Genomic DNA, 27,708 nt, shown 5'->3' with positions numbered 1-27,708 from the left:
AAGCAGCCAGTGTAATGTGCTTGGCTTTCCTCTATTGCTGATTAATTACTATTTGCTTGCACATTGTAGCTACTTTTTCCATCCATTCAGCCTGTATTTTGGCATATGTCTATGGAAAGTCACATAGACACACATAGCCTGAGTGTATTCTGTCAAATACAACACTTCATATGAGATGGTCAGGTGTTTTGCACACTGGCTATCTGCACTGTCTGTCCAAAATTCACCAATGTCCTTCAGTCACCTTGTTTGTGTATTTTTAAATATGAAGCTGTTAACAGTCACGGTTTGATCGTTACTCTTTCAGGGGATCCCCACTTTATCAGTAGAAGGATGCTAACAGTTGGGAAAACCTGCATTAACCCTGTGTGTCTTGTCACTGACAACCTACTCACCCCCGCCCCGCACTGCCACCTGCCCATTGTCATGCTTCCACTTTGTCATCACCCCATCGTCGTCATCATCCTCGTCTTCATCAGCTTCTAACGGTGTAACGTCAGCCCACTAGACGCTGTCTGTCATGCTCCCTTCTCATCCCTGCCGGGGATGCCAGGTAAGGAGTGTGTCATCCCCACCCTTAAGGGACACCAGTCACGTCAACAACACAGCATCACAGATCAAGTCCGACAGCAGAGACGGACAGGATGGATAGCAGGACAGAAGTGGCAGACAGGATGGAGGGGAGGGATTGTGAGGGGATACTGATATGATGATGGGTGGTGGATGTAGAGGGGAAGATGGTGTCGGTGGTATCCTTTTATCAATGTTTAGGAGATGACGAAGAGAGGAGGGAAAGAAAGATAGGTGGAGGAAAAAAGCAAGGAAAAAGCTTTGACCTAGCATATCAGAAAAGACATGGATCCAAACAGACAGCAGAGGAAGGCATGAGGCACTTGGGGAATGACCAAGAAACTGATTTTGAAGACAAATGAAATAATGCACACCTCTCTCTGTCTGTCTCCTGTTCTGTCTCTGTCGGGGCAGACATGCAGGTGTAGCTGTTTCCAAGCTACGTTTTACTATAATTGATTTCCCAGGGAAAGGGGGCTATGCGGCTCTGCTTAATAATTAACTGACCAATCTTCAGCTCAGGAGAGGGAAGAGGAAGAAAAAAGGAGCGTGAGAGGAAACGAGTGAGGCAGGCGGCCCCTTAACGAGCCACTGGAGTGGTTCAAACAGCACAGGACAGGCAGAACTAAGAAGGCAAAGAGGAAGACAGGGAGGAAGAAAAACAGCTAGAGAGATGCTGGGAGAAGAAAGAGCCAGTACAAGAAAGAGAAAAATGACTCCTGTGACATCTCAGATGAGCCTATTCAGAGTTCTGCTGCTATTTCAGATACAGCACCATAGCATGCTCTACCTGTGATACAGGGCATTGCACGTGTACTAGAGCTGCTCCAGTGACAATTGTATCAATTCTGTGTGTTTGCTAAATAGGGAATATCTACAAGTAGACAGTGTGAGAGAAAGTGCTATGGCTGACAAGATAGTTCAGTGGTAACATTGCTGCTCTCCATGCTGGAGACCGGGGTTCAAATTCTGGCAGTGGGCTACATCCAGTACCCCTTTAGGCTTAGGCAAGACTTCCTTACACTTACTGTGCCTTGTATGTTGTAAGTCGATAAGTGTCTGCCAAATGACTACGATATGTCCACCCTGCCTGCAAAAATGCTCAAAAGTGGGGGAATAGCACAACATCTAGTGAGATCACAAACCTTTTCCATGTTTAGGATGGTAAGGTTTTTAACTGGAACATATATTATCCCGACAGTAATACAAATTCTTGTGCTTGTTTTCTTTCAGGTCTGTTCCACAGGGCCATAGCTCAGAGTGGAACAGCCATCTCCAGTTGGTCTGTCAACTATCAGCCCCTCAAGTATACCAAGATCCTTGCCCGGAAGGTGGGCTGCACCTACACAGAGACGGCCGACTTGGTCGACTGCCTGAGACGCAAAAACTTCAGGGAGCTGGTGGACCAAGACATCCAGCCAGCCCGATACCACATCGCCTTTGGCCCGGTGGTGGATGGAGACGTGGTGCCCGATGATCCGGAGATCCTCATGCAGCAGGTGATACTGCAGATATGCTCTACATTAGATTTGTATTGTGCAAGTTAAATGGCTCGAGCTGTGACGACACACCAGAGAGCTGAGAACTTGAGAAACTTTGGTGTGACAGTAGGTGTGAGTGTGACCTTTCCACTTTTTTGGAAGTGACATTTGCCAGGTGGCGTGAACAGTGCGGGTGTGAACTCACAGCCTAAAATTCTATAACATAGTGAAAAGCTGCTTTTGTGTTGGTGGTATATTTTAAACCCATGAATTGTGTATTTGCAAGCCCTTCATTAACTCAGTAGATGCTTTTCAGAGGCCTGTAGAGGTCAAACTAGTATAATTATAGTATAGTATAAAGACAAGATCAGAGGAAATACAAATTCTAAACTGAAAGTTTGTTTTTTCTTATATTATTAGGTTACCTCCAGGTTTGTTTTCATTTAGTCAGTTTTTTTAGGGAGCTTAATTAAGCAGCATTCCCCATTAATTGTCACTGTAGACTTTAAAATCTGCAGTCATCGTGTGCAGTGCTGAAACCCTAACTTACAGCACAGTGTTTTCAAATTTATGAAGCAACAACTCTTATGCATTTGATATCACATGGCAATATTAAACAGTGTATCAGAGTAACTGACTTGTGTTGGGAGTTAACAACATAAGCTAAAAATTTATAAAAGCGAACAGTAGCTTGCGCATTATAGCAATGTACAAAATTGACCATAAAGATGAATACACAAAGCTAAACTAGATTTAGTACAAAGACTGAAAATGCTCCATTTTTGAATACAATTCCAACAAGTGTTGTTCTCCTGTTGCACCACCAGGGGGAGTTCCTCAACTATGACATCCTGATAGGAGTGAATCAGGGAGAGGGGCTGAAGTTTGTGGATGACAGTGAGGACAGTGATGGCATCTCAGCCGCTGCGTTTGACTACACTATCTCTAACTTTGTCGACAACCTCTATGGGTACCCTGAAGGTGAGGAACTCTTTATTTGTCTTCCAGGCTTCACATTCTTTAATATTTTATCCTCATCCTCTTTTTACAACACCATTATGTGTTATGTGTCATGTATATACGGTAGTTTATTATCAAGATTGAATAAGTGCATTCCCCAACATGTGAGCTAAATGTCACATTAAGCACTACTGTTGTACTTTGGGATTATAACAATCTTTTTTTATAAACACAATTTACATTATTAGAGGCTTTCAACAAAAAAATATAATCAACTACTCGTCCTAAACTTCAGAGCCCAGTGGAAATGCAAGTCTTTAACGCATCATGGGGGCAAAGAATGAGACGAGATAAAATGCGAGCCCAGTCAAGTGTATCAGCCAAGACAGGCATACCAAAGAGATTGCCTATCATCGAGATTATCTTTCACTGTGGTGGGTCTGTGCTTTGGCCTTTGGGGCTCTGTGGGCACTAATGCTGTCTCTCATCATCCCCCAGGCAGCCAGCTCCCAATCACAGTGCTTGTTGTTCCTAACAGACCAGCCTGCAAACCCCTCACAGCAGGCCACAGTCAAAATACAGACACATTTGGATAATGCAGTCACGTTCACCATCAAGCGCCTGTCACTTATTCTGCTCTCTGAGAGGCATATTCTGTTTTTATGCCCTTTGTGTCTTTCAGTCTGTCCTCTCGGTTTCTCTCTCTCCAGCCTGTCTGTCTCATCCCTCACACATACAATTCAAATAAACACAGGCTCCCTTTTTGATTTGGCCCTCATCACTTTATTCCATTTCATGTACTTCTTTTTTTCTACACTCTTTGTCTCACTTCTCCCATTCTCGTTAACTTTCCCCTAACTTACTACAATGTTCTATTTTTTCTTCTTTCTCTTTATCCTCTTTTCCCTCCCTCACTTTATCCTTCAGGCAAAGACATCCTGAGGGAAACCATCAAGTTCATGTACACCGACTGGGCAGACAGGGACAATGGCGACATGCGAAGGAAGACCTTGTTAGCTCTGTTTACGGACCACCAGTGGGTGGCGCCAGCAGTGGCAACTGCCAAACTCCATGCCGAATTTCAGTCCCCAGTTTACTTTTACACATTCTACCACCACTGCCAGACGGAGACGCGGCCCGAATGGGCCGATGCTGCCCATGGAGATGAGATACCGTACGTGTTTGGTGTGCCCATGATCGGTGCCACAGACTTGTTCCCGTGCAACTTTTCGAAGAACGATGTAATGCTAAGTGCCGTGGTCATGACTTACTGGACCAACTTTGCAAAGACTGGGTAGGTCCTGCTTATATTTTCATTTCACATTAACAAACTCTGAATTATCTGTGTGTTTTGTAATTCAATTGCAGCTTTTACTAGTTAGTGTATTCTCTCCTTGGCAGTGTATTTGTATAACCCTAACCCTAATAAAAGGTTTTGGTTACATGGATTTACTTACTTTAAATCATGTGTCTTACATAAAGATACTGAATACAACCTTTAAACTTTAAACAACCTCGCACTGACTTGACATATATAACTGAGATGCACCCTCTATCTTCCTTTAGGGACCCCAACCTGCCAGTCCCTCAGGACACCAAGTTTATTCACACCAAGCCCAACCGCTTTGAAGAAGTCATCTGGACCAAGTTCAACTCGAAGGACAAACAGTACCTCCACATCGGCTTAAAACCTCGCGTTAGAGACAACTACAGGGCTAACAAGGTGGCCTTCTGGCTGGAATTAGTCCCCCATCTCCATAGTCTACATGAGGAGCTCTTTCCTACCACTACCCGCTCACCGCCAGGCCCTGGACCAGGTACCCAAAGAACCTGGCCCAGGACACCAGGCCCTCGCACCACTCGTCACCCTTACCCTACAATACCCTCCGAACTGGAGCCTGATGGCTCAGAGCGTCCACACCAAGACCTCTTCCCTGGAGACACCCGGGACTACTCGACTGAGCTGAGTGTGACAGTAGCAGTTGGGGCGTCGCTCCTCTTCCTCAACATCCTGGCTTTTGCTGCCCTTTACTACAAGCGTGACAAGCGCCACGAGATGCGGCGCCACCGGCTCTCTCCTCAGCGGGGCGGGCCTGCCAACGACCTGGCTCACAGCCAGGAGGAGGAGATCATGTCTCTGCAGATGAAGCACTCGGAACATGATGCTCACCACGACATGGAGCCCCTCAGGCCCCACGACATCCTCCGGCCCGCCTGCCCACCTGACTACACCCTGGCACTGCGTCGCGCCCCAGACGACGTGCCGCTGATGACACCTAACACCATCACCATGATCCCTAGTACCATCACCAGCATGCAGCCTCTTCATGCCTTCAACACCTTCCCGTCCACCGGCCACAACAACACCCTGCCCCACCCCCACTCCACCACCAGGGTATAGTAGGGACTGGCCCAACACAGTGCCACCTAAGGACCAGGAAGTCTGGCTCTGCTACTTATCCTAAAAGGAGGCCTCTGGATGTTGGCCTTTATTCTGTTCTCTTATTCTCTTGTTTCTCCAAAAGCAACTCCACCTCTTAGCAAACATAGCAGCTCCCTCCACAGGTGGTGTGTGGAGAAGCAACTGAACTACTAGGCAGCAGATGATTGGTTCGGGGCTGATTCAGATCTTTCAAATACACTCTTTTCAAAGCAGTCTGCTGTTTCCAGACTAAATCATGCTGCCATTATTAAAGGGACGAATACTTTTCGCCATTTGCTGTTTTTCTTTACTTTGACATCACCTTTTTTTTTCTCTCCCCTGTGTGCATATATATCACTCTCTTTTCTACATCTATGTTTTCTACCTGCTTTCTTCCTCTCATTCGCCATGTCATGCTGTCCCTCTCGACACGGCTCTAACAGCTCATAAACTTTTACAGCTGTAGGAGGGGGGATAGAGTACATACAGTACAGAAGGCATATAGCTATGAAAACATTGATATCTAATACTTTCATTCTACCAGCATTCTCAGTGCCAAGTATGTACTGTGTTTGCTTTCTCATCGAAGGAGGAAAAAAAAAGGAAAACGATTCCTATCTACTGTCAACTAACAAATGCTGTGTGTTCTCATGACAAAGTGCCAAACTGGCCCTCGATTGTGTTTCTTCTCTTTTTGTTTTCTTTCATCTTATGTTTCTTTTTTCAAGCATTTGTTTAATTGTTGTTTTTTCGTGGAAAGATTTGTTTTTCTGAAACTATAGATATAGAGAAATTATATTATATATAGTTATATATAAATGTGTACAAAGGAGAAAGTATATCAAAGGGTTTTCTCAGTGGGGATCTATGCATGAATTATTTTTAAAGATGATGACGGGGGAAAGGACACTGTATCTGTCAATGCACGTTTCCCAAATCTACTCAAATCCTGTCCGTCCACTTTGGACATTGGTCTTTGTTTTACCTCACAGAAGAAGAAAATCACAGGAAATTACTGAACTAGTAACAACTCAACCAGTCCCATTCACTTCTCAACACTCACTTATTAAAAAAAAAGAGTCATTGTCACAAATCTCAATATACAGTCAACATACTCCTCCGTTCATCCTCTCCTTCATGCTGTTTTTAGAGGTGTTTCTCCATCCAGGTGACGTAACGCAGCTATGGCAAGCCCATCATCCTACAGTAGCGACTTTTTCTTTCCATCTGTATGGAGACGATCGCTGTTTTTAGGGTACGTGAGGTGCCAGATCTGTTGTTGTAGCTTGCGTGTACAGAATTATTTTTGTATTTCACTGAAGGTGAGAAACAAAGCAGAGTCAGTCAGCCCCTGCTCTTTTACATACCACTTCTTTTTCCTGTCTGCACCCCTATTTCCAGAACATGCATATTCTGTTTGATGTGCCTGTGAGTGTGTCCGCGCGCATGTGTGTGTGTGTGTGTGTGTGTGTGTGTGTGTGTGTGTGTGTGTGTCTCAGAATTACTTCACATTGACAAAGGTGGGCTCTAATTAGACAGCAAAGAGATAGAGAGGCAGACAGGCAGGATCATCCCCATGGTAGAAACTCCTAAATGAGCTCCTTCCTGCTGACTACCCAACCTCCCCTCTCTCTCTTAACATCACTTACTCCCTCCTTTCTCCTGTCTCCATCAGTACACTAGCTCTGACACTCATAACTACCCTGCTGTACCCTCCAACACACACACTCACACACACCTGACTTCACTGTGTCAGTGCTGTTCCACACAATTCCTGACCTCAGTTCAGCTCTGCTGTTATCCTCACATTCAAGGGTCGGTTCACTAAGCTAGCAACTTATTGTGAGCTCATCAGCTGTAAATTAAACTCTAAGCACACTGACGAGGGGAACCAGCGGGTCTTCGCGGCCTGCGGTGCAGAGCTGCGGGATGAAAAAAGGGGGCTCAAATCTCCTAAACAGGGTAAAAGCAACACGGCTCCTAACTGCTGTTTGGGATTCTGCTCGTCCCTTTTGGGGTGAGGATGTGCAGCCTACAGCTCAGCAGTGCCCCCTCTGGTTCTCTGCTAAGGATCTCAAACATGGACCGTGGTAATGCAGGTTAATACAGTGTGTTAACTGAACTGATTTGCTGAAGCTTGAGCCTACATGGTACCCTACATCCAGTATGGAGAAGCTAGTCACCGGTGCTGTCTTTGCTTGTGCTCTACTCCAGCTTTAGCTTGTTTGATTGATTGTTTGCTTTGTTTTCTATTTTATTACTGCCTAACGGGGTGGTGGGGGAGGGCTGGAAGAGGGGGGAGATATACAGCACCTGACTGCTCCTGTCAGAGATTTTGTAAGTCTACTGAAAGGGAAATGTGCACAAGATAAAACACAGAACAACTGACTGGGGCGTGCTGCAGAGGATGAGTAGAAGCTGTGGAACAGACGATGGAGCGTAGAGCATGAACAGGTGCACGCTGGGAAGAGACTATGGGAGACTGGAAAAAGACTCTCAGCCTTAAAGGTAGAAAGCAGAACCAGAGGAATCTAAAGAGAGGTTGAACTTCAGAGGAAAGTGTAAGACATGGTCATGGTTCTAGACACAGTGTTTGTCCTACGGAGGATCTGCCTGATCAGATCCATACGAACCCTTTTGTACTCACTGGAAGAGGAGGCTGTGAAGGGGATTGTGAAGTTCACTTCACCACAACACAGCTACAGCGACACCACTGGAGGTGGAAACAGAAACAAGGTATTTAGTTTGGTCCCTTCTTTTTCCATGTCTATTTTCTAAGCTAACACTGGATGGCGCCATAGTGTCAGAGTCTCTGCAGTCTGTGGTCCACTCTGAGGAAACCGGATGAGTGAGAAAAAACAAACAAACAAACAAACTGGGTGACAGGACACAGATACACAACATCTGGAAGAGGATCTAACCTGTACATTTTTAAGTGTAAGAATCAAACAGACAAAATATTTGTAAATATAAGTTGTTTTTCATTTTCTTTCTTTTCTTTGAGTGAATGAATGAAAAGCTTATTTTGTGACAACCAAAGGCAACAGGTGCAGTTTGCAAGAAAAGACAAAGAACAAAAGGCCGTTAGCTCAAGGTTTTAGATTCAGTGCTGAGGAAAAGTGCTCGTCACTCATCACTTTATAAAACACATGCACATCACATCAGAAAGTTACTCTATAGTTGCTTCTTTACTTTGTCCTGTTCTCATGTTGCCCATCATCATATGGGCATCCTGTAGCATCATGATTCCTAACCAGGATAGTCACTGTAGCAAAATTCATCTCCCCTGCAAAGAATAGCACTTTTTTAATTTTGTAAAATATATTTTAACGTTGTCGGTGAAGATTCTCAGTCGTCCAGGTGAAGTTATCTGGAAGTTTAGTCATGGCAACTGGACTTCCTTTAAAGGAAGTCCAGTTGCCATGACTAAACTTCCAGATATTTTAACGTTGTGATTTTGTTGCTTTTACAGCTGCACAAACCTTTGTTTTGAAAAAGATCCATCTGTGCTGCGTGATCTGTGTGACGTTCAGAGGCTAAGAGCACTGAGAAAAGCCACATTTGCCTATTTGCAGCTAACTAATGTACTGATGGTGCAGGTGACTCAGCGGTGATTCCTGCTCAGGACGTCTAAACTGAGACAGTGAACACAAATGATGACACGTTAGCTCACTTCACATGTAGCAGTGTTTACATGTAGCCACTTAGTCACATGTGGGACAGACATGAGGGCTTCGATACCATAAGATGCCTCCTATCCTCAGAGAGCGATGAGGTCACACAGGTGGTCCAACGTTTCCCATCCTCACACTGTGTTGTATTGTGGACACGGAGGTGGTGTTGGCCTCACGTCTTGATGTGATGTAGCAGTGAAGACGTGTGTCGTCTTCTAAACAGCTGAGAGGTGGGAGACATGTCCAGTAGATTGGGAACGTCTCTGAGACTCTACAGCATGTGTGTTTACCAATAATCAGACTGGACGGACGTGGACACACACACCTGTAACACTCTGCAGCCCTGTGGTTCACACAGCTGTGGCTGGACTTTGGTTTATTTTACTTTAGGACACTGGAAAACTGCAGTCAGTCAAATAAGATTCACACACATCACTGAGGTCATTTAGAAATCAAGAGTGAAATCCCACGTCAGCTCAGTGGTTGACAAAAAGGCAAACACACACACACACACAAACACACACACTGACTTCAGCCTTCAGCTTGGTCTCCACTGCAAAGTTGCACCTGTTGTCTTGTTTTTTCATTCTTTGTTGAATTCACAAACCCAAGACTTGAGATGAAGAAAAATGTTAAATAATGGAATTTTAAAAAAGATGATTATTAAAAAAAGTGAAGTAAAACTATATAAATAAATGAGGTGATGATATTTCTGTTTACTTTAGAAGTTATTATACACTGTATGCTGTGATTCTGATCTGGGAAACATTAAAGACATTCATAGCCAGACTGCTGATTCTCTTTCTTTATTCAGTCAGTTAACAGAGAAACGTAATGTAATGTAGACAGTATCACTCACTGACAACTAAAATAATCACTTCATTATAATTAAATTAAATATTTTGTAATTAATATGTCAGAACTAATAACGAATTCCAGATTCTGAAACATATGAAGGTATCATAAGCAAATGAATGAAGCACGAAGTGAAAAAGATTCTTACAGTTAACAGGCTCAATGTGTAATAGATTTAGGTAAAGACACAATTAACAAAACAGAATGTCTTGTTAATATATTGGAAACATCTCTCTCTGATTCAGATTGGTTGTTCACCTTATGTTCTTTAGCATATTAAAATCAAACCATACATAACATGATCTACAACACTCCTTATAACTAAGGAAGAAATAATATTTGCACTACTACTGTAACTTTCTGTGCTGTACTGTTCAAACAGAGCAGAAACATTTTGTAATGATCTGAGTTAATGACACAGTCACAGTGTAGTGTCAGTGTTTTTGAGTAAAAACTCTCTCTTTATGTTCAATAAGTCTAAAATGTGCTGAGCTTCTGCCTGCTTATGTGAATTTTTTCCATTTTCCACTACCCAGAAACAAAGTCAGTTTCTGATCAGGGTCAGGAAATCACCAGGAGCATCCTGGGAAGTGACCAGTTTATCTGTATTTATCCAATGGTTGAAGCATCAATGTCAAATTGTAAAAAATGTTAAAATAGCCAATTCAGAGGAGTTACACTGCTGAACGTTGAAGGGAAGATCTTCTTTTCAGTGATAGCCGAACACACAACCTGATACATCCTGGAAAACAACTATGTTGACACCACCTGTCAGAAGTCTCTGGGTTCTGAGTGTGTAGAGCATTCAGTCATGATTTGGGAGCAGATCCAATCTGTCAAGTGGAACAAGTCAGACCTCTGTGTTGCCTGTGATCTTGCTAACACCTTTGAGTCTGTCATTTCATAGTCAGATAGAAGGATGTAACATGCTCTGGTAGATTACAACTAATAAATACTACAGTTATAAGAAAAAGTAAGTGAAATAACTGTGTAGTTCACAGTTCATTAACTGTGAACTAACACTGATCAAACACTGGATGGCGCCATTGTGTCAGATTCAGTGCAGTTTGTGACTCACTGAGGAAACTGGATGAGGGAAAATAAACTAACTGGGTGACAGGACACAGAAACACAACATCTGGAAGAGAATTAACCTGTACACTTGAAGTGTAAGAAACAAACAGAAAAAACATTTGCATTTTCTTGTATTTATCTTTTCAGTGAAAGCTCTGACCAGGGATTAAAAAAGCAGTTGCAGCTACTGGTTGGTAACTGTTGTTTTTTCCAGTGTTTGAAACAATAATTATAAAAATAGCATTAAATGTCAAAATTCGACCTCACTGACTGCAAGACTGATCGTACGATATCAATTATTGATACAGACTCGGTGATGTGGAGCTAATTATACTGTACAGTACCATAACATGCTAATACTCACCTAAAGTAACTTCACATTGTCAGGACTTCTTGTGTACTGACTTTTATTTTGAAATTACTACTTCCTGTTCAGTTCTACCTTCTTCATCAACAACTCTCCAGCCTGTTTTGATGTTCTTTCAGATTCTGCCGGTTCTTCGACTTCTGCCTGTTTTGGATCTGCATCTGCCTGAAACAGGACCACGACTCTGACTCTGGCCCTACTGTTTTTCTGCTGTGTTTCTTTCTGGTTCTACTGTTTTTCTACTGTCTTTCTGGTTCTACTGTTTTTCTACTGTCTTTCTGGTTCTACTGTTTTTCTACTGTCTTTCTGGTTCTACTGTTTTTCTACTGTCTTTCTGGTTCTACTGTTTTTCTACTGTGTTTCTTTCTGGTTCTACTGTTTTTCTACTGTGTTTCTCTCTGGTTCTACTGTTTTTCTACTGTGTTTCTCTCTGGTTCTACTGTTTTTCTACTGTCTTTCTGGACTGTTCTCACCAAAACCCACTGCGCCTACAGAAAAACATCCCGTCCATCCTTCAGCTTTATCACACTCCACACGTCCCCCCCTAGTTTTCTTTAATGCAATAAACTACATAAAACTTGCCTGCTGTGTCTAGCATCTATTCAGAGTTTATTACTACTCAAACGTTACACAGATTGTTCTTAGGAGACAGATATTTACACGACTGTATAGTTTTCACAACTCTTCAACTCTACTTCATCTATTTGAGTGTAAAAGCAATGTTGTTGGTGTATGTGTTGCTGTACCTGGTGGATATGTCAAATTAGTATCACACTTTTATCCAGGGGCTTATATGATTCCAGGAAGACACTTTACTCTCTGTTTATAGTACAGTAACACTCTATGGAGTAAGTGAGAATTGTAGAACATTTGTGGATTTCCTATTTATGTTTTATTAAAAAGATAATTTGATTAAGCAGTCAATTAAATAAAGGATCTAAATTGAACTCAAAACAGAAACAAATTTTTCAAATATGGACTCTTAATAAATGACAGAAATTCAAAAGCTACTGAAAAAAAAAACATTTTTTTTTTGTTGATAATTTGTAATATTGCCAGAAAATGTACTACTACTAAAAGAGAATCACCTTAACGCACCAGAGAAAAAATCTAGGTGGGAAAATTCATCTACAGATTTTACTATATGGTTAAATGTACCTTGTTTCTGAGATGTGATGTTACCTTATTCTGTAAATGATATACACAGATCTAATCTGATTTAAAATACTTATACTACAAATAGACAAATTACAACGTACAAATTGTGTAATAAACATACATTACATATGTATATCATACATCAAAAGCCTATTAACAAACCATACAAAATATTAAATACAACATCAAGCTTTGTTTTGACACTTTGTTCTGAACAGGTTCACATCCACACTCATAAAACTAAAGCTGCAGCTGAAGTTTCACCTGTTGTCTTGTTTTTTCTTTGTCAAACTCAGAAACCTGAGACTTGATGTGAGTGAAGTGAATAAACTATATGCAGTGATTCTGATTTGGAAAAGATTAAACACATTCACAGTTAATTAGGTTTATTTTATTTAGTGAGTTAAGAGCAGTTAGTACAGTGTAGCTACAGGCTGATTATAGCACATATGGAAGGAGGGGCTTTTCTTTAAACATGTAAATGTTTTTGAATGAATTAGATACTTACAGAAATAACAGACTCAATTCAGATAATAATAAAGATCACAATTTGATTACAACAATTTCTCTTTCATGTATACAGTACATGTCAACATTGTTACATTCAGACTGACTTCTCATGCTAAATGAAGATTTAAACTGAAACCATCACATATTATAATCAAGTCAAGTATATTTTACCTGCTGATATATAAATTGAATATTCTTGTAACACACTGAATTTACATTCACAGAGACAAAAACAAACATTTATGATTTCAAGTAATTTATCATATATTGTAATTTATTTGATCCTATAATAATAATATAACATAGCTGTGTTTCTTTTTAAGTTGAAGTGGAATATCTCTGTGTAGGAACAATAACCTGAAATAAGCTTAAAATATTTACAAGGGAAAGTGAACTAATCTAATAAGGAGGGTGTGTAGATCTGTAATAAACTGGCATATAGTTTCTCACTTGATGTTAAATGACTCTCTGAGACTCTCTTCTGCCTGTTTAGGTTCAATATTGTTCCAAGTATCAGGAATATCAGCAGGATCTGCTCCATATGCTTTGGCAAAGTCATTGTTGAACTTTGTCATCACATATTTCCAGTAGTCTGATGCCTGTAGACTCACATCTGGAGGAATTTTCCAGTCTGGGAAAATTTCATGGTAACACTTGTAAGAATGACTTTTATTATTTGTGGCATCACAACAAAATATTGTTTCACTGTTCACAAGGGATGAGCATATGTCAGTGACCAGCTTATTGGTCCTGTCCCACGTGCATCTACCCAAACCCAGTGGTCGATGTAGTGAAGTAAAGTGCTCAGTATGTCCTTTTCCTCCTGCCTCACAGGGTGATTTGCAGAATGGACACTGTTTACCACATCCTATCAGTCTGGTGAAAAGCTCATTCTGGGGCTTCACATGGAGGAGTCTTAGTTTCACTTCAATGTTTGATGTTTGAAACTCCTCTCTAAGAGTTTGTGCCATGTCCTTCACACACTCTGTCAACCAGTGAGCAAACTGTTCCTCATCAGCATTGTTCAGGATCATGAAAGCACCAAGAGCATCCTGGGAAATGACCAGTTTATCACCAAGTTCTTTGCAGATATCTGTAACAAACGTCTTCAGGTTTCCACTCTTTTTCACTTTGGCCTTGTTGATGGCATCATTTATGCTGTTGATTCTTGAGTCAAGATGCTTATTCTCAAATTCCAGTGTCTTAGAGCCATCTGAAAAGTGAGTCACTATTTGGTCCCGTATCCAGCACTTTAAATAATTCTCATATGAGCAAATATACCTCAAATACTTTTGAAAGTCATTTTGTGAAAGCAGATCTAGAAGAACTGAATACTGGAAGAACATACGAGTGTTGAACTTCTGCATCGTCAGCATTTCATCAATGATATCAGGACCCAGAGAACGGTTGACAAAGTCTTCGACTGCAGGCTTCAAACATTGGTTGGTGAATTCTTCTGCCTTCTTCTGGCACTGGTCTCGTTCATGAAACACATCTTTGAAATCAACACGAAACTTGTCCTTGTTTTGATTCAGACATCTGTAGGGATCATTCACTTGGAGGAAATCTTCATGCAGTTGCTGAAAGTCTCTGGCTGCAAATCCACAGATGTGCTGCTTCAGAGAAACTTCAAACTTGATGTCTGTTTCAACATCCTGATTGTTTTGCAGCTTCTCATCAATCATGTGCAGAATCTCCTGGATGTAAGTTTCATGGTAATTTGTTTTTCTTTCCATTTTTTCAGTCACAACATGTGTGCAAGCATCTATGATGCTGTAAGCCAGTTTTTGTACCATCTTTGTGTGATCTTGATTGTACATCCACTTGCTCAGTTCGTTTCTAAATTTCTTGTAGTATCCTTCAGCTTTATATTTGAAAGGTTCGACTCCACAATCTTCCAACCTTTTTTGACTCAACAAATCACATGCATGACTCCCCTTACGTGTCAGGTTTTGTCTCAGGTAGTATGTTACACTGTTGAAGACATTTATTGTCTTTGGTTTGGAAAATGTCAGTTTTCTCACTGTTTCATTCCACATCTTATCAAATCCTTTATCCAGCTCTTCATCTGTCATTTGGACATTTGTCTTTCGACATTCATCAATCAGTGCACACACAGCCCTTTCAATTTCTTTTGTGTGGTTCTCCTTGATTTTATCAAGTTCTCTCAACCCCTGTTTGATTTCTACTGCTGCTGTGAGTTGATTAACTACAGAGTTTTCCATTTCCCGTCGAAGGCTCTTAGCACTGTTTGAGAATTCCTCTCTGTATCCTTCAACCAGATGGACATGACCCTCTGTTTGCTCAAAGTACTGTGTCAGATTGTCAAGAAGCTTTGTCTCCCAGTCAGTCAGCACTATGGAGGCTTCAGTTTTCAAACTGTTTAGAAGTTCTTTCAAGCCAGATACGTCAGATTTTACAGCAACTGTACCAAAATTTGAAATTCTTGTTTCAGCTTTTGTTACCCATTTGTACATTTCCTTTTTGAATTCCCATTCCCATTGGTTGAATTCTGTGCACAGTCTCATGTACGCATCAGCTACTAGACTGTTTCTGAAGCTGAAGATGAAGTTTTCATGTTTTACTGCAGTCCACAGGCTTCTCATCCAATCTGTAAACTCCAATATATTGTTACCAGATGACTGACATTTTCCCAGTAGTTGGATTATGTTTTTCTTGAGTTCATATACAGCCTCACTGTAGCCTGCATTGACTGGTGCCATTGGTGGGTTTCCATTCCAGAGTCCAGGAATGTACCAGTTCCCAGTGTCTGGATTGTACTCCATCACATCAGTGAAGCTCTTGTACTCCTCTTTCTTTTCCATCCTGGCTGCTGCCTGGGTCATCTCGTTTAACTGCTGCAAGAGCAGTTTCCTGTCTCTTAAGTTCTTGTCATGGGCTGAAACATCAGAAACATTCTGGTGAACAAACTGACATTTAGGTTTCTTGCCCACCTCTTTCATCCTGAGGAAAGCGTGCACAACTATCTGTAGGATGTCCTTCATTTCTGTTGAATTCTCCATGGCAATGTTGATAATGGTGATATCACTCAAACCCACGACCAGTGTTGCCAGCTCATTGTCATGTTCGTGGCTGTCGTCCAGTTGTGCAAGTTCTGGTGACTTCAAGCCCTCAGTGTCAATGATCACCATGAAGTCACAGTTGAGGACTTTTTTCACATCTTCATCGATTCTGATGAGCAACATAAAAGCACCTCGAGTGCATCGACCGCTGCTGACTGCAAACTGCACTCCAAACATGGTGTTGAGCAGAGTGGACTTTCCTGTGCTCTGAACTCCAAGAACTGTGACGACCAGTATCTTGTTATTTGGAGAAACCAAGTCATTGAGCTGAGAGAGAACATCACTCACCCATCTGAGAGGTATGTTGGATGCATCTCCATCCACAAGCTCAAGAGGAAATCCATCAAGCAGTAGCTGTGCACAGAGTTTGGGAAGATGCTGTAGCTGTTGACGTGAAGGGTCTGTTTCTGGAAGAGAAACTGAAGCTTCATAGATCTGACCCATTTCACGGAAGAAGTGTTCAGTTCCCAGTGAGCTGTTGGAAAGTTGTTTGTCAATGTCTTTAATCTCCTCTTTGTTCTCTGAATTATTGCATTTCTGTTTGTACAGCTCCCTGAGGCCAGACAGTTTTTCTCGAGACAGGTTATCGAGGTTCATTCTCATCCATTTCAGGAAATAACATCTCTCTATTCCTGGGCTTGATATTGCTTTAATGAAACATGTCATTGCATTTGACATGTCGTAAGAGTTCTGTTTGTCCCGAAGTTTTTCTTTTTCTTTCTGAAGTTTACTTTTGTACATTTCTATATTTTCAGACCCCACTTTTCGAAGTCGAAATTCTTCCTTCTCTAAGCTTGTCAGTTCCTTCCATATTGGACCTTGCAGTGGAAGCTGAGCTTCTTTGTATTTGATGATGTCTTGAATTTCTGTGGTGATGGCATCTGCACTTTTCCTGGCAGTCTGACACTCTGGACAGTCTTCATCAACTGAGATTCCTAGTTCATGAGCAATGTCAGTCATCTCTGCTACTGTCATCTTCATCTTTGAGTTTGCTACCACATTGCTCACTGTTTTCCGTAAATCTTTGACAAACTCTGCATCATTTTTCTGCTGAGTCTTGATGATGATATTTTTCGTCAATCCAAACTTTGTAGCTACCTGTTTTAGAGTATCCATACTAAATTGTTTACTTTCCTGGTTACCCACCAAGAAGATATTTGCCTTGTGTTTGGTTAGCAGCCTGCATTCAGAGTCCAAATTGTCAAAAAACACAAAAACAGCTGCAGATGTCTGACACAAAAAGGAATATTGTGTTTCGAATGAAGCAATGTCTCCACGAAGGTTGGCCACAGCTACTGGCTCACTGAAAACATCAATTTTTTTGTTTCCACAAGGAAGGTACCAAGTCATTTCCACCAAACCAGTGGATATTCTTCTTGGACAGTCACCACACTCCATGTTGTGGTGAACAAATGTGTCGTGGTACTGCTGAGAATTGCTCAGAAGCTTATTGAGGATTTCTGACTTGGACAAGGAGCACTCACCCAGTCTCACAAAAGAGATCATTGGAAGTTCAGAGAGAACAATTCTGTCCTCTACAAAACCTTTGGACTCTGAAAGTGACTGAGGTCTGTACTTTTTAACAATGTCTCTCATGGCCCACAGCATGAGTGTGCACTGCTGTCTGTCACAATTAGGAAGCAGCAGAGGGACAGAAAACTGACACATGGACATTTTGAGTGTCATTTCCTGTTGTACAAACCCATCAGAACACAGAAAGAGAGCAGTGATTATGTCGAGGGGGTTTAGCATGTCACCTGAGTTTGAACAGTCAGGCAGATTATCAAAATCAAACTCTGAAGTTCCTTTCACAGCAACAAGGTTTGATTCATATACTGATGTATGTTTCACATTTCTAGCTGTCACATTAACCATCATCACTTCTTTTAAGAAACACCATGGAAGATCTGATTTACACTTGGCAGGTTCATCACTCACGGTCTTGTCATAAATCTGAAGTACTTTGCTGAGTGACAGCTTCTCTGTGTAGTGCTGCTTCAACCGCAGATCCTCCAATAAGCTCTCCAATTGTGTCTCTGTAAAAGTAAAGATTCTTGTTATTACAAACCAGTCAGTCAAATTAGACTCTTCTGCACAGTGATAAGAAAACATTAAAGAACTCAGCAGCATTGTACCAAAAGGCTCAGAGCTGGATGTACTTTCTGAGGAGACTCAGGTCCTTCAACATCTGCAGCACAATGATGTTGGTTGATGTTTTATGAGTCTGTGGTTCCAGTGTCGTCGTTTATCCTGTGGTCTGCTGGGGCAGCAACATGAAGGTGTCAGACACTAACAGACTGAACAAACTGATCAGGAGGGCTGGCTCTGTTCTGGGGGTGGAGCTGGACCCTCTACATGTTGTAGCTGAGAGGAGGATGCTGTCCAAACTCCTCTCAATCCTGGACAATCCCTCCCACCCACTGCACAGTGTGTTGGCTGGACAGAGGAGCACGTTCAGCCAAAGACTGATCAACATCAAGTGATCCACAGAGAACCACAGGAGATCATTTCTAGAGATCAGGAGATCATGTTACAGCAACTGTAGCTGGCAAACAGATGTACTCCAGTGGGGTAAAAATGACAGTCATTACATTTGAGATGTAGTTCAAATGTACAGTAACATAACATTATTACATAGTAAATGTTCTTAGTTCTTATTCAGCCCCTACCTGCTGAAAATAGGTCTTCACAGCATTTTTAATTTTAGGAATTAATTACAGTTAAATTAATTAACCGAAATCATTGAATTCTAACCCAGCCACAGTGGTTTTGTAGCATAGTGACAGATAAGAAGACATTGCTCACCCCTATAAATGGAGTTTTCATGTCATCATAGTACTTAAAGCCTGAAATATCATCTAATTTCAAAGAATTTAGCAACAAACCCACAGGTCCAACCCTAATGTTATTATACTAGAACAATTTCACAACATAAATGTGTCTATGGAGGTAATTTATATTAATTAATCACACAGCATGAAATTAAGAATATCATTTTTTTTAATAGCTTGACAGCCATAGTTAGAACATATCTAAGAGACTTTACTCCATTACAGTACAGACCAGTTAAAGTTACCACTAATAATAAAACTCTGTAGACAAAGTGATGCAATCATCATATGCAATGACTTATATTTAGTTTTATATTGGTAATTAATGCCTTAAAATGTAATAGATTATTTTGTGGATATTTGTTTTCACCTTGGTATTAAAAAGGTGTCTTTTAGACATTTTCTGTCAAGATAGCCATATTAAGTCAACCATGATTATGTTGGTATAAGGAAATATAGGGTGAAAATCTCCACTAGGGGAGCATAGTTTTTATAGGCACTGTACTGTATAAGTTTTCTTGACAGAAAAGTGACTGAAAAAAGGGACGTTAGTATTCATTGTACAGAGGAGAGCAGATAGCTCCCCATGCATCCTGAGAATAGTAGATGTCTGCTACAGCTTGACACCAGTTATTTCTCTGTATTGCAGCACAGTGTTTCAGCACCTTTCCTCCAGTGTTTTCTCTCTGTGTTTCCCTGTCATCTTTATTGACTCAGTACAAACTAACATTGCATGTTTGTTTAAGATTGGTAGCTCATTAATTTACAGTCCATAACAGACCTGTGTTATTTCTTTGGTTAAAGATTCTTTTCATTGCATTGAATGGATGCCTGTGTTGTATGTTTACTTCTTACCAGTTATTTATATACAATTATATACAATATTATTATTATTATTATTATTATTATTATTATTATTATTATTATTATTATTATTATTATTATTATTATTACCATATACAGTTTTACTTATAGCATACTATTTAAGTGACAATCATTTACCATAAGCTTTACAATGACTCTACAACAACTACCATTCTGGATTAAAAGACAGACTTTATAGAAAAACACATATTTTTGAAATGTTGTTTTTTTCTGTCACTTACTTGTTTGAACAGATGTTTCAGTAGATTTGCTTCTTCTTCCATTCTTCAGCTGTGTAGTAACCCAGAGAGAGTAACACACCCCTGGCTTCAGGCTGCTAACAGTCAGACTGTTTGTGTCTGTTGTCAGCTCCTGCACAGTTTCTCCTTCACTACAACAGGTCACAGTGTAGTTCTCCACTTCACCAGCAGGAGTGTCCCAGTGCAGAGACAGGGACTCACTGCTGACATCAGAGACTGTGATCTGCACAGGAGGGACTGGATCTGTGAGAATATTAAAAATGGATAGGACACACAATGTGATTTATCAAGCCTGAAAGTGACTTGTTTGAGCTGAGACAACATCTACATTTAATACCCTTGAAAAGCAGGTGTAATCTGGTTGCTCACAGAAGGCTGCTGTTAGGATGTCATGTAGAAATTACATAATGATGTGCCGGCTGTGCCAACTCAAGCACAGGAAATGTGCTGAACTCAACTCAACTTCACTGAGGCATCTCTCCCAGTCAGTTATGCAAAGAAATGTATACAGTAGTTATGAATATGTTTTATATGTGTAAGCACATACTGTACTTATACATAAACATGTATATGTACATACACATATACATCCTCCTCTCTGTCTCCCTCTTTCTGCAAGTTTTCCCAAAAATGACATTACTGCGAGTGCTGCCCTGAGAGGTTTTGAGACATTAAGTTATGGAGAAAACCTCTCCTAAAAAGAATGATAAGTTCATACTGTAGCTTTATTTACGACTGGACCACTCTTCTTTCAAATTTAGTATATAGTAAGACTCTATATTTTGTTAAGATACAATTTTAAATTAATTTGCTATTTTCAATATTTTTCAGCAAATACATATTCTTAAAAATGTTTCTGTTAGCATTTTATTAAATGTTACCAATTATACACCAAAAATAAAAAGATAATTTTTTTCAGGTTCACTATACTATACATTCACCAAAATCTTTAGTAAAAAATGAAAATTTCTTTCACCACAGTTCCACCAACATTTTGATGTTAGTGTTAACTTGTTGAATTGGTAAAATATTATCTTTAGAAGTTCAATGCAGTTATTTGTTGATCTGCATAAGTTATTGTTGCGTTTGTCTTTATCAAAAAAACTGACAGATTCTGTCATTGCCCAGTCCAGAGATGATCTCAAAAAAAAAAAAAAATCACTTCTAATCTGTTCTGTGGGTGGAATGTGAGTTTAAGCTTAAATTAATGGACTTCTGTTTGTTAGATTTACATTGAAGTTTGTGTTTGCATTGATCCAAACTATTCACATTTTCCACTTTTTTTTTCTTTTACTTACTTTTCTGTGCAGATCTTTCATTCTTAGTTTGTTCTGCTTTTTTCATTCGGCCCTTTTTTCTTGGCATAATTTCTCCCTTGCTGCAGTAAGTGACAATGCAGTCCTCCACTTCACCAGCAGGAGTGTTCAAGTGCAGAGATGCTGACTCGCTGTTATTATAGACGGTTCTCCTCACTGTGAAAAGAACAGCAGTAAGAATGGTTATGATAATAATGAGTTTACTTAAAGTCACTTACAGACTGAAACACTGACCTTTGTCACTGACACCAGTCTCTTTACAGTCAGCATTGCAATCAGACCTTTTCGCTAAAATGGGGTCGTCTACTTCCTCATAGTGAAGTTCAACAAACGAATCTTCATCACTCACAGTCCATTGTTGAATGAGGAAAATATACATTTGCAGAAGCAATAAACCAACTCAATAACCTAAATTCTTTCTATTAATTAGATTTGTTTTCACCTCGGTATTAAAGAGGTGTCTTTTAGACATTTTCTGTCAAGAAAGCCAAATTAACTCAACCATGATTTAATGTTATAAGGAAATATAGGGTGAAAATCTCCACTAGTGGAGCATAGTTTTTATAGGCACTGTACTGTATAAGCTTTTGGCACAAAAGTGACTGAAAAAAGGGACGTTAGTATTCATTGTACAGAGGAGAGCAGATAGCTCCCCATGCATCCTGAGAATAGTAGATGTCTGCTACAGCTTGACACCAGTTATTTCTCTGTATTGCAGCACAGTGTTTCTCTACATTTCTTCCAGTGTTTTCTCTCTGTGTTTCCCTGTCATCTTTATTGACTCAGTACAAACTAATATTGCATGTTTGTTTAAGATTGGTAGCTCATTAATTTACAGTCCATAACAGACCTGTGTTATTTCTTTGGTTAAAGATTCTTTTCATTGCATTGAATGGATGCTTGTGTTGTATGTTTACTTCTTACCAGTTATTTATGAACAATTATATACAATATTATTATTATTATTATTATTATTATTATTATTATTATTATTATTATTATTATTATTATTATTATTATTATTATTATTATTATTATTATTATTACCATATACAGTTTTACTTATAGCATACTATTTAAGTATTTAAGTGACAATCATTTACCATAAACTTTACAATGACTCTGAATTTAATCTATTATTTAAACAATTACCATTCTGGATTAAAAGACAGACTTCATAGAAAAGTAGATATTTAAAAAAAAGAAATTCTGTCTGATCTATTAAATTATGTGTATAAAGCCAATTATTTGAATGAAAACATGCAGCCTACTGGGACAAATACCTACATTGAGTTTCTTCTATTTGCATACAATAAAAGTTGAGTAGAATATTATTTAAAATATTACATTTTAACTGACTTTACTGGTGCTCAGCCTACCTAACGACCAGATGACCACTAACAGCTCTTAACTCAACTGAACATCAGGACTGTTGCAGTGCCTCGACTCTGCTCTCCAAACATTTGCTGTGAGTTTTTGTCTGTGCACATCCACTCACAACGTGAGTTATCCCAGATTGGCACTGCATGACCATCTGTTGTATTGTCACACTGTCAATACTTTATTATTTCGGATGACCGATAAGAAGGCTACACTAAAATTAAACCCACCAGAAAACAAACAGACAGAAAAGACTGATTCGACTGACTGGAAGTGACTGAGCGCTGTCAAAAAGACACAGACATATCCCTCCTTTGTACAGTTCAAACTGTTTTAATAAAAGTAATACATGGTGAAAAGTCACTAACTTGTGACTGATCTCAAGATTTTTCCTATTTTTCATGTGAAGATTAAAGTTGAAATTTCAACAAAATAAAATCAAAATGTTTAGAATCAATCACTGGAAAAATTAAATTGTAGAATAACTCACCTTTAGACCTTTACAGAGGTTTGGCCTTGACAATATTACATTTTTTCATCCAGAAGTTTAGCTATGCTGCTGTATTTTCTTGTTACTGTAGACAAAAGGTCACAGTTCAACACCTATGCCACTGTCGTCCCTCCTCTGCACACCTTTTATTGTGCTGTGTGAAGCCACTTTTACTTTCTGTTATGACCCCGCCTCAAGGGAGGCAACAGAGATAACTACAAAAAAAAGCTTAGCTTACACGATTGAATTTATTGCAGGTAGAGTGTTGAAGCAGAAGGAGAGAGAGTGGGAGGGACTTCTCAGGACTTTTAGAGGGCGGCCTCCAGGTGTAGAAGTCACACGGTGGGTTGGGAGGAGTCAGTCCAGAAATCACCTGGTTTCTATTAAAATGTGTGAAATGAATGCTTATTTCAAAACTTTACCACTCCATATACCACAGTTGTTTCTTATAAATATAATGTATGGAATTATTTCTGGATTGTTTTAACTTTATACAACTTTAGATGCAGTTTTTTTGGGCTTAAGCATAAAATATACAACTAATTATTAAGCAGTTTCTGCTGACAGTAAGGACAAACGTGTCTGTGCAGCATCATTTGTTGAGTATCATATTTAAGTACTAAAGCCCTAACACAAAAGTAATCTAGAAGAAAACACACAACACAAATGTATAGTTGTAAGCAGGACCTGACATAAAGTCACTGTGTTTAGATAGATAGATAGATAGATAGATAGATAGATAGATAGATAGATAGATAGATAGATAGATAGATAGATAGATAGATAGATAGATAGATAGATAGATAGATAGATAGATAACAAAATCGACAATACACAAAACACAGTACAAGAATAACACACAGTATAGACAATAATAACAAAACACACTGTACATATTGTTAAACCATCAGCATGGACACTGACTCTCTGTGAACATTGTACAGGCTGATGGCTGTTGGCACAAATGACTTCCTGTACCTTTCCTTGTCGGAGCTGGAGAAGTCTCTGACTAAATCTGCTCCGCTGTTTGACAAGTGCGCTGTGAAGAGGATGTGAGCTGTTCTCCATGATGCTCAGGAGTTTGTGCAGCATCCTCCTCTCCACCACCTGCTCTAAAGGTTCCAGAGAAGCCCCCAGCACCGAGCCAGCTTTCCTGATCAGCTTATTCAGTTTCTTAGTGTTTTATGCTGCTGCCCCAGCAGACGACAGCAAAGAATATCGCACTGGCTACAACAGACTGGTAGAAGATCTGCAGCATCTTGTTGCACACATTAAAGGACCTGAGCTTCCTCAGGAAGTAGAGTCTACTCTGTCCCTTTCTGTATACAGACTCTGTGTTGAACTTCCAGTCCAGTCTTTTGTCCAGGTGAACACCCAGGTATTTGTACCTCTCCACCACCTCCACCTTCTCACCCAGAATGGACACAGTGTCAAAGCCAGTTTTCTTCCTCCTGAAGTCCACAACCATCTCCTTGGTCTTGCTTACATTCAAGGTCAGATGGTTGTTTCCACACCACTCCACAAAACTGTCCACCAGACCTCTGTACTCTGTCTCCTCCTCACCGCTGATACATCCAACCACTGCAGAGTCATCTGAGAACTTCTGCAGATGGCAGGACTCAGTGTTGTACTGAAAGTCTGAGGTGTACAGGGTGAAAAGGAAAGGTGAGAGGACAGTCCCCTGAGGTGCTCCTGTGCTACTGACCACCCGCTCAGACTCGCATCCCTGCAGTCGTACAAACTGTGGTCTGTCTGTCAGGTAGTCAGTGATCCAGGAGGCTGTGGAGGAGTCTACCTGCATCTTCAGGAGCTTCTCTCTCAGCAGGACAGGCTGGATGGTGTTAAAGGCATGGGAGAAATCAAACATGACGGTGGGAGTATTTTGTCTGTAAGAGTTCCAGTGATGGGTGTGGTTGTGTGACCATCTCTGATATTCATTGTAGGATGTGTGTGTGTGGGGGGGGGGACACTGTTCTGTCTGTTAGTCTAGCAGAGGAGGAGGAGGAGGAGGAGGAGGAGGAGGGTGCAGCAGAGTGTCTGGAGGTGGAGGAGGGGGAGAGGGAGGGCGGTAGTGCTGTAAACCTGTTGAACAAATGGTTCAGCTCGTTGGCCTTGTCCAGGTTCCCTTCCACCTGGTTCCCCTTCTCCTTGAAGCCAGTGATCTTCTTCATTCCAGACCACACATGCTTCATGTTGTTCTGCTGGAGTTGGTTCTCCAGCTTCCTTCTGTAAGCGTCCTTACTCTGCCTCAGTCTCACCCTCAGCTCTCTCTGCACAGACTTCACCTGGTCCTTGTCTCCCTCTTTCTTCTTCTTGTTCAGCAGCTCCTTTAAGTTGCTGGTGATCCAGGGCTTGTTGTTCGAGAAGCACCTCACTGTCCTGGTTGGGATGATGTTGTCCACACAGAAGTTAATGTACTCTGTGACGCTGTCTGTCATGGAATTGATGTCGTCTCCATGTTGGTCACAGAAAACTTTCCAGTGTGTGGCTTCAAAACACCTCTGCAGAGTCTCAATAGCTTCCTGAGACCACTTCCTTACAGTTCTCGTGGTCACTGTCTGCTTTTGAACAATAGGAGTGTAGACGGGGGTGAGGAGCACCAGGTTGTGGTCAGATCTGCCTAAGGGAGGGAGAGCAGTGGAGGTGTATGCATCCTTCACGTTTGCATCCAGTAAATCCAAAGTCTTATTGTTTCTGGTGGAGCAGTTGACAAACTGGTAAAAAGTGGGAAGAGTTGTGTCCAGAGACGTGTGATTAAAGTCTCCTGTTATTATTATGAAGGCGTTTGGATGCTGGTTCTGTAAGTCACCTTGTACACCTACGTACACCCAGGTTTTATTATTTTCTTATGTTTTTCTCATATTTTTCTTATATTGTACATTTGTACTGTACAGATATTTTATTCTTGTACAGATATTTTGTTCTTAGTTAGATCTACTTCTACTTGTACAGATATTTTATTCTTGTACAGATATTTTGTTCTTAGTTAGATCTACTTCTACTTGTACAGATATTTTATTCTTGTACAGATATTTTGTTCTTAGTTAGATCTACTTCTACTTGTACAGATATTTTGTTCTTTATTCTTTTATTATTATTCTCAGTTTAATCTACTTCTACTTCTTTATTATATTTATTTCCTATAAACAGTCTTTAATAGTCTTTCATTTTTTAAGGTCACAGGCAGTCGCCTAAGCATTTCACTGCATATTGTACTGTGTATGACTGTGTATGTGACAAATAAAATTTGAATTTGAATTTGAGTCAGCGGTGACTGAGTTAATGACGTCACAAGCTACTTCAGGAGTGGCTGATGGGGGAATATAAGTCGTAATGACAATAACACAGTTAAACTCCCTCGGTAGATAATATGGACGCAGACTTACAGCTAATAGTTAAACCTTCTCTTCCACTCTTTCTTTTTGAGTGGCATGTCCTTGAATTTCCATCTTTCGTAAATGTAAATGATTGTTTGTAAAGCTTATTATTTGAATAAGAACATGCAGCCTACTGGGACAAATACATACATTGAGTAGCTTCTTTTTTTGACAAATCATTCTGAAATCTAGAGGATCCTGGGTAACTTCTCTAACTGCAAAGAGAAGCAAGCGGAGTCCATCATCACAGTCTAATCTGATCTCTGTGCAGTACGTTCTCAACATGGTTTTGAGTGTTTGGTGAAATCTCTTCAGGACTTCCTGTGACTGTGGATGATAAGCAGATGATGTGCAGTGGACCAAGTCCAAAAAAAGAACTTGACCAGAGCCTTTGAAACTGAGTCAGACAGACAAAAGCATCCTCATGGTAAATAGGGGTGTTCCTTCCTGCTGACTACCCAAACCCCTGACACTCATAACTACCCTGCACACACACTCACCTGACTTCATTGTGTCAGTGCTGATCCACAGCTCTGCTCACATTGAAGGGTCGGTTCAATAAGCTAGCAATCTATTGTGGAGATATACAGCACCTGACTGCTCCTGTCAGAGATTTTGTAAGTCTACTGAAAGGGAAATGTGCACAAGATAAAACACAGAACAACTGACTGGGGCGTGCTGCAGAGGATGAGTAGAAGCTGTGGAACAGACGATGGAGCGTAGAGCATGAACAGGTGCACGCTGGGAAGAGACTATGGGAGACTGGAAAAAGACTCTCAGCCTTAAACGTAGAAAGCAGAATCAGAGGAATCTAAAGAGAGGTTGAACTTCAGAGGAAAGTGTAAGACATGGTCATGGTTCTAGACACAGTGTTTGTCCTACGGAGGATCTGCCTGATCAGATCCACACGAACCCTTTTGTACTCACTGGAAGAGGAGGCTGTGAAGAGGATTGTGAAGTTCACTTCACCACAACACAGCTACAGCGACACCACTGGAGGTGGAAACAGAAACAAGGTATTTACTTTGGTCCCTTC

General features: G+C 40.5%; 2 protein-coding genes across 5 annotated transcripts in view; one reads left to right on the top strand and one right to left on the bottom strand.

Moving 5' to 3' along the window:
- The window catches only part of nlgn2a (neuroligin 2a), a 159,010-nt gene extending 150,247 nt beyond the window's left edge, over positions 1 to 8,763 (top strand). For both annotated transcript variants that reach the window (XM_026352755.1, XM_026352756.1), the window contains 4 exons: positions 1,804 to 2,069; positions 2,879 to 3,032; positions 3,939 to 4,305; positions 4,578 to 8,763. In XM_026352755.1, the coding sequence (XP_026208540.1) occupies positions 1,804 to 2,069; positions 2,879 to 3,032; positions 3,939 to 4,305; positions 4,578 to 5,412 (1,622 nt within the window). In that variant the 3' untranslated portion in view covers positions 5,413 to 8,763. The remainder of the gene's footprint in view (positions 1 to 1,803; positions 2,070 to 2,878; positions 3,033 to 3,938; positions 4,306 to 4,577) is intronic.
- Positions 8,764 to 12,794: 4,031 nt separating this feature from the next.
- Positions 12,795 to 27,708, bottom strand: part of si:dkey-85k7.12 (up-regulator of cell proliferation) — a 49,809-nt gene continuing 34,895 nt past the window's right edge. Inside the window, exons 1-4 of one of the 3 annotated variants that reach the window (XM_026352754.1) lie at positions 23,296 to 23,490; positions 21,408 to 21,581; positions 20,092 to 20,352; positions 12,796 to 18,190 (exon numbers count right to left, since the gene is read on the bottom strand). In XM_026352754.1, the coding sequence (XP_026208539.1) occupies positions 13,518 to 18,190; positions 20,092 to 20,352; positions 21,408 to 21,474 (5,001 nt within the window). In that variant the 5' untranslated portion in view covers positions 21,475 to 21,581; positions 23,296 to 23,490 and the 3' untranslated portion in view covers positions 12,796 to 13,517. Of the gene's footprint in view, positions 18,191 to 20,091; positions 20,353 to 21,407; positions 21,582 to 23,295; positions 23,491 to 27,708 lie in introns of those variants that run through there. The other 2 variants (XM_026352751.1, XM_026352753.1) reach the window with 2 other exon arrangements.

The sequence above is a fragment of the Anabas testudineus genome, chromosome 18 (assembly GCF_900324465.2).
Source record: "Anabas testudineus chromosome 18, fAnaTes1.2, whole genome shotgun sequence".
In the NCBI taxonomy this organism is placed as follows: Eukaryota; Metazoa; Chordata; class Actinopteri; order Anabantiformes; family Anabantidae; genus Anabas; species Anabas testudineus.
This window is presented reverse-complemented; position numbering and strand designations above follow the sequence as displayed.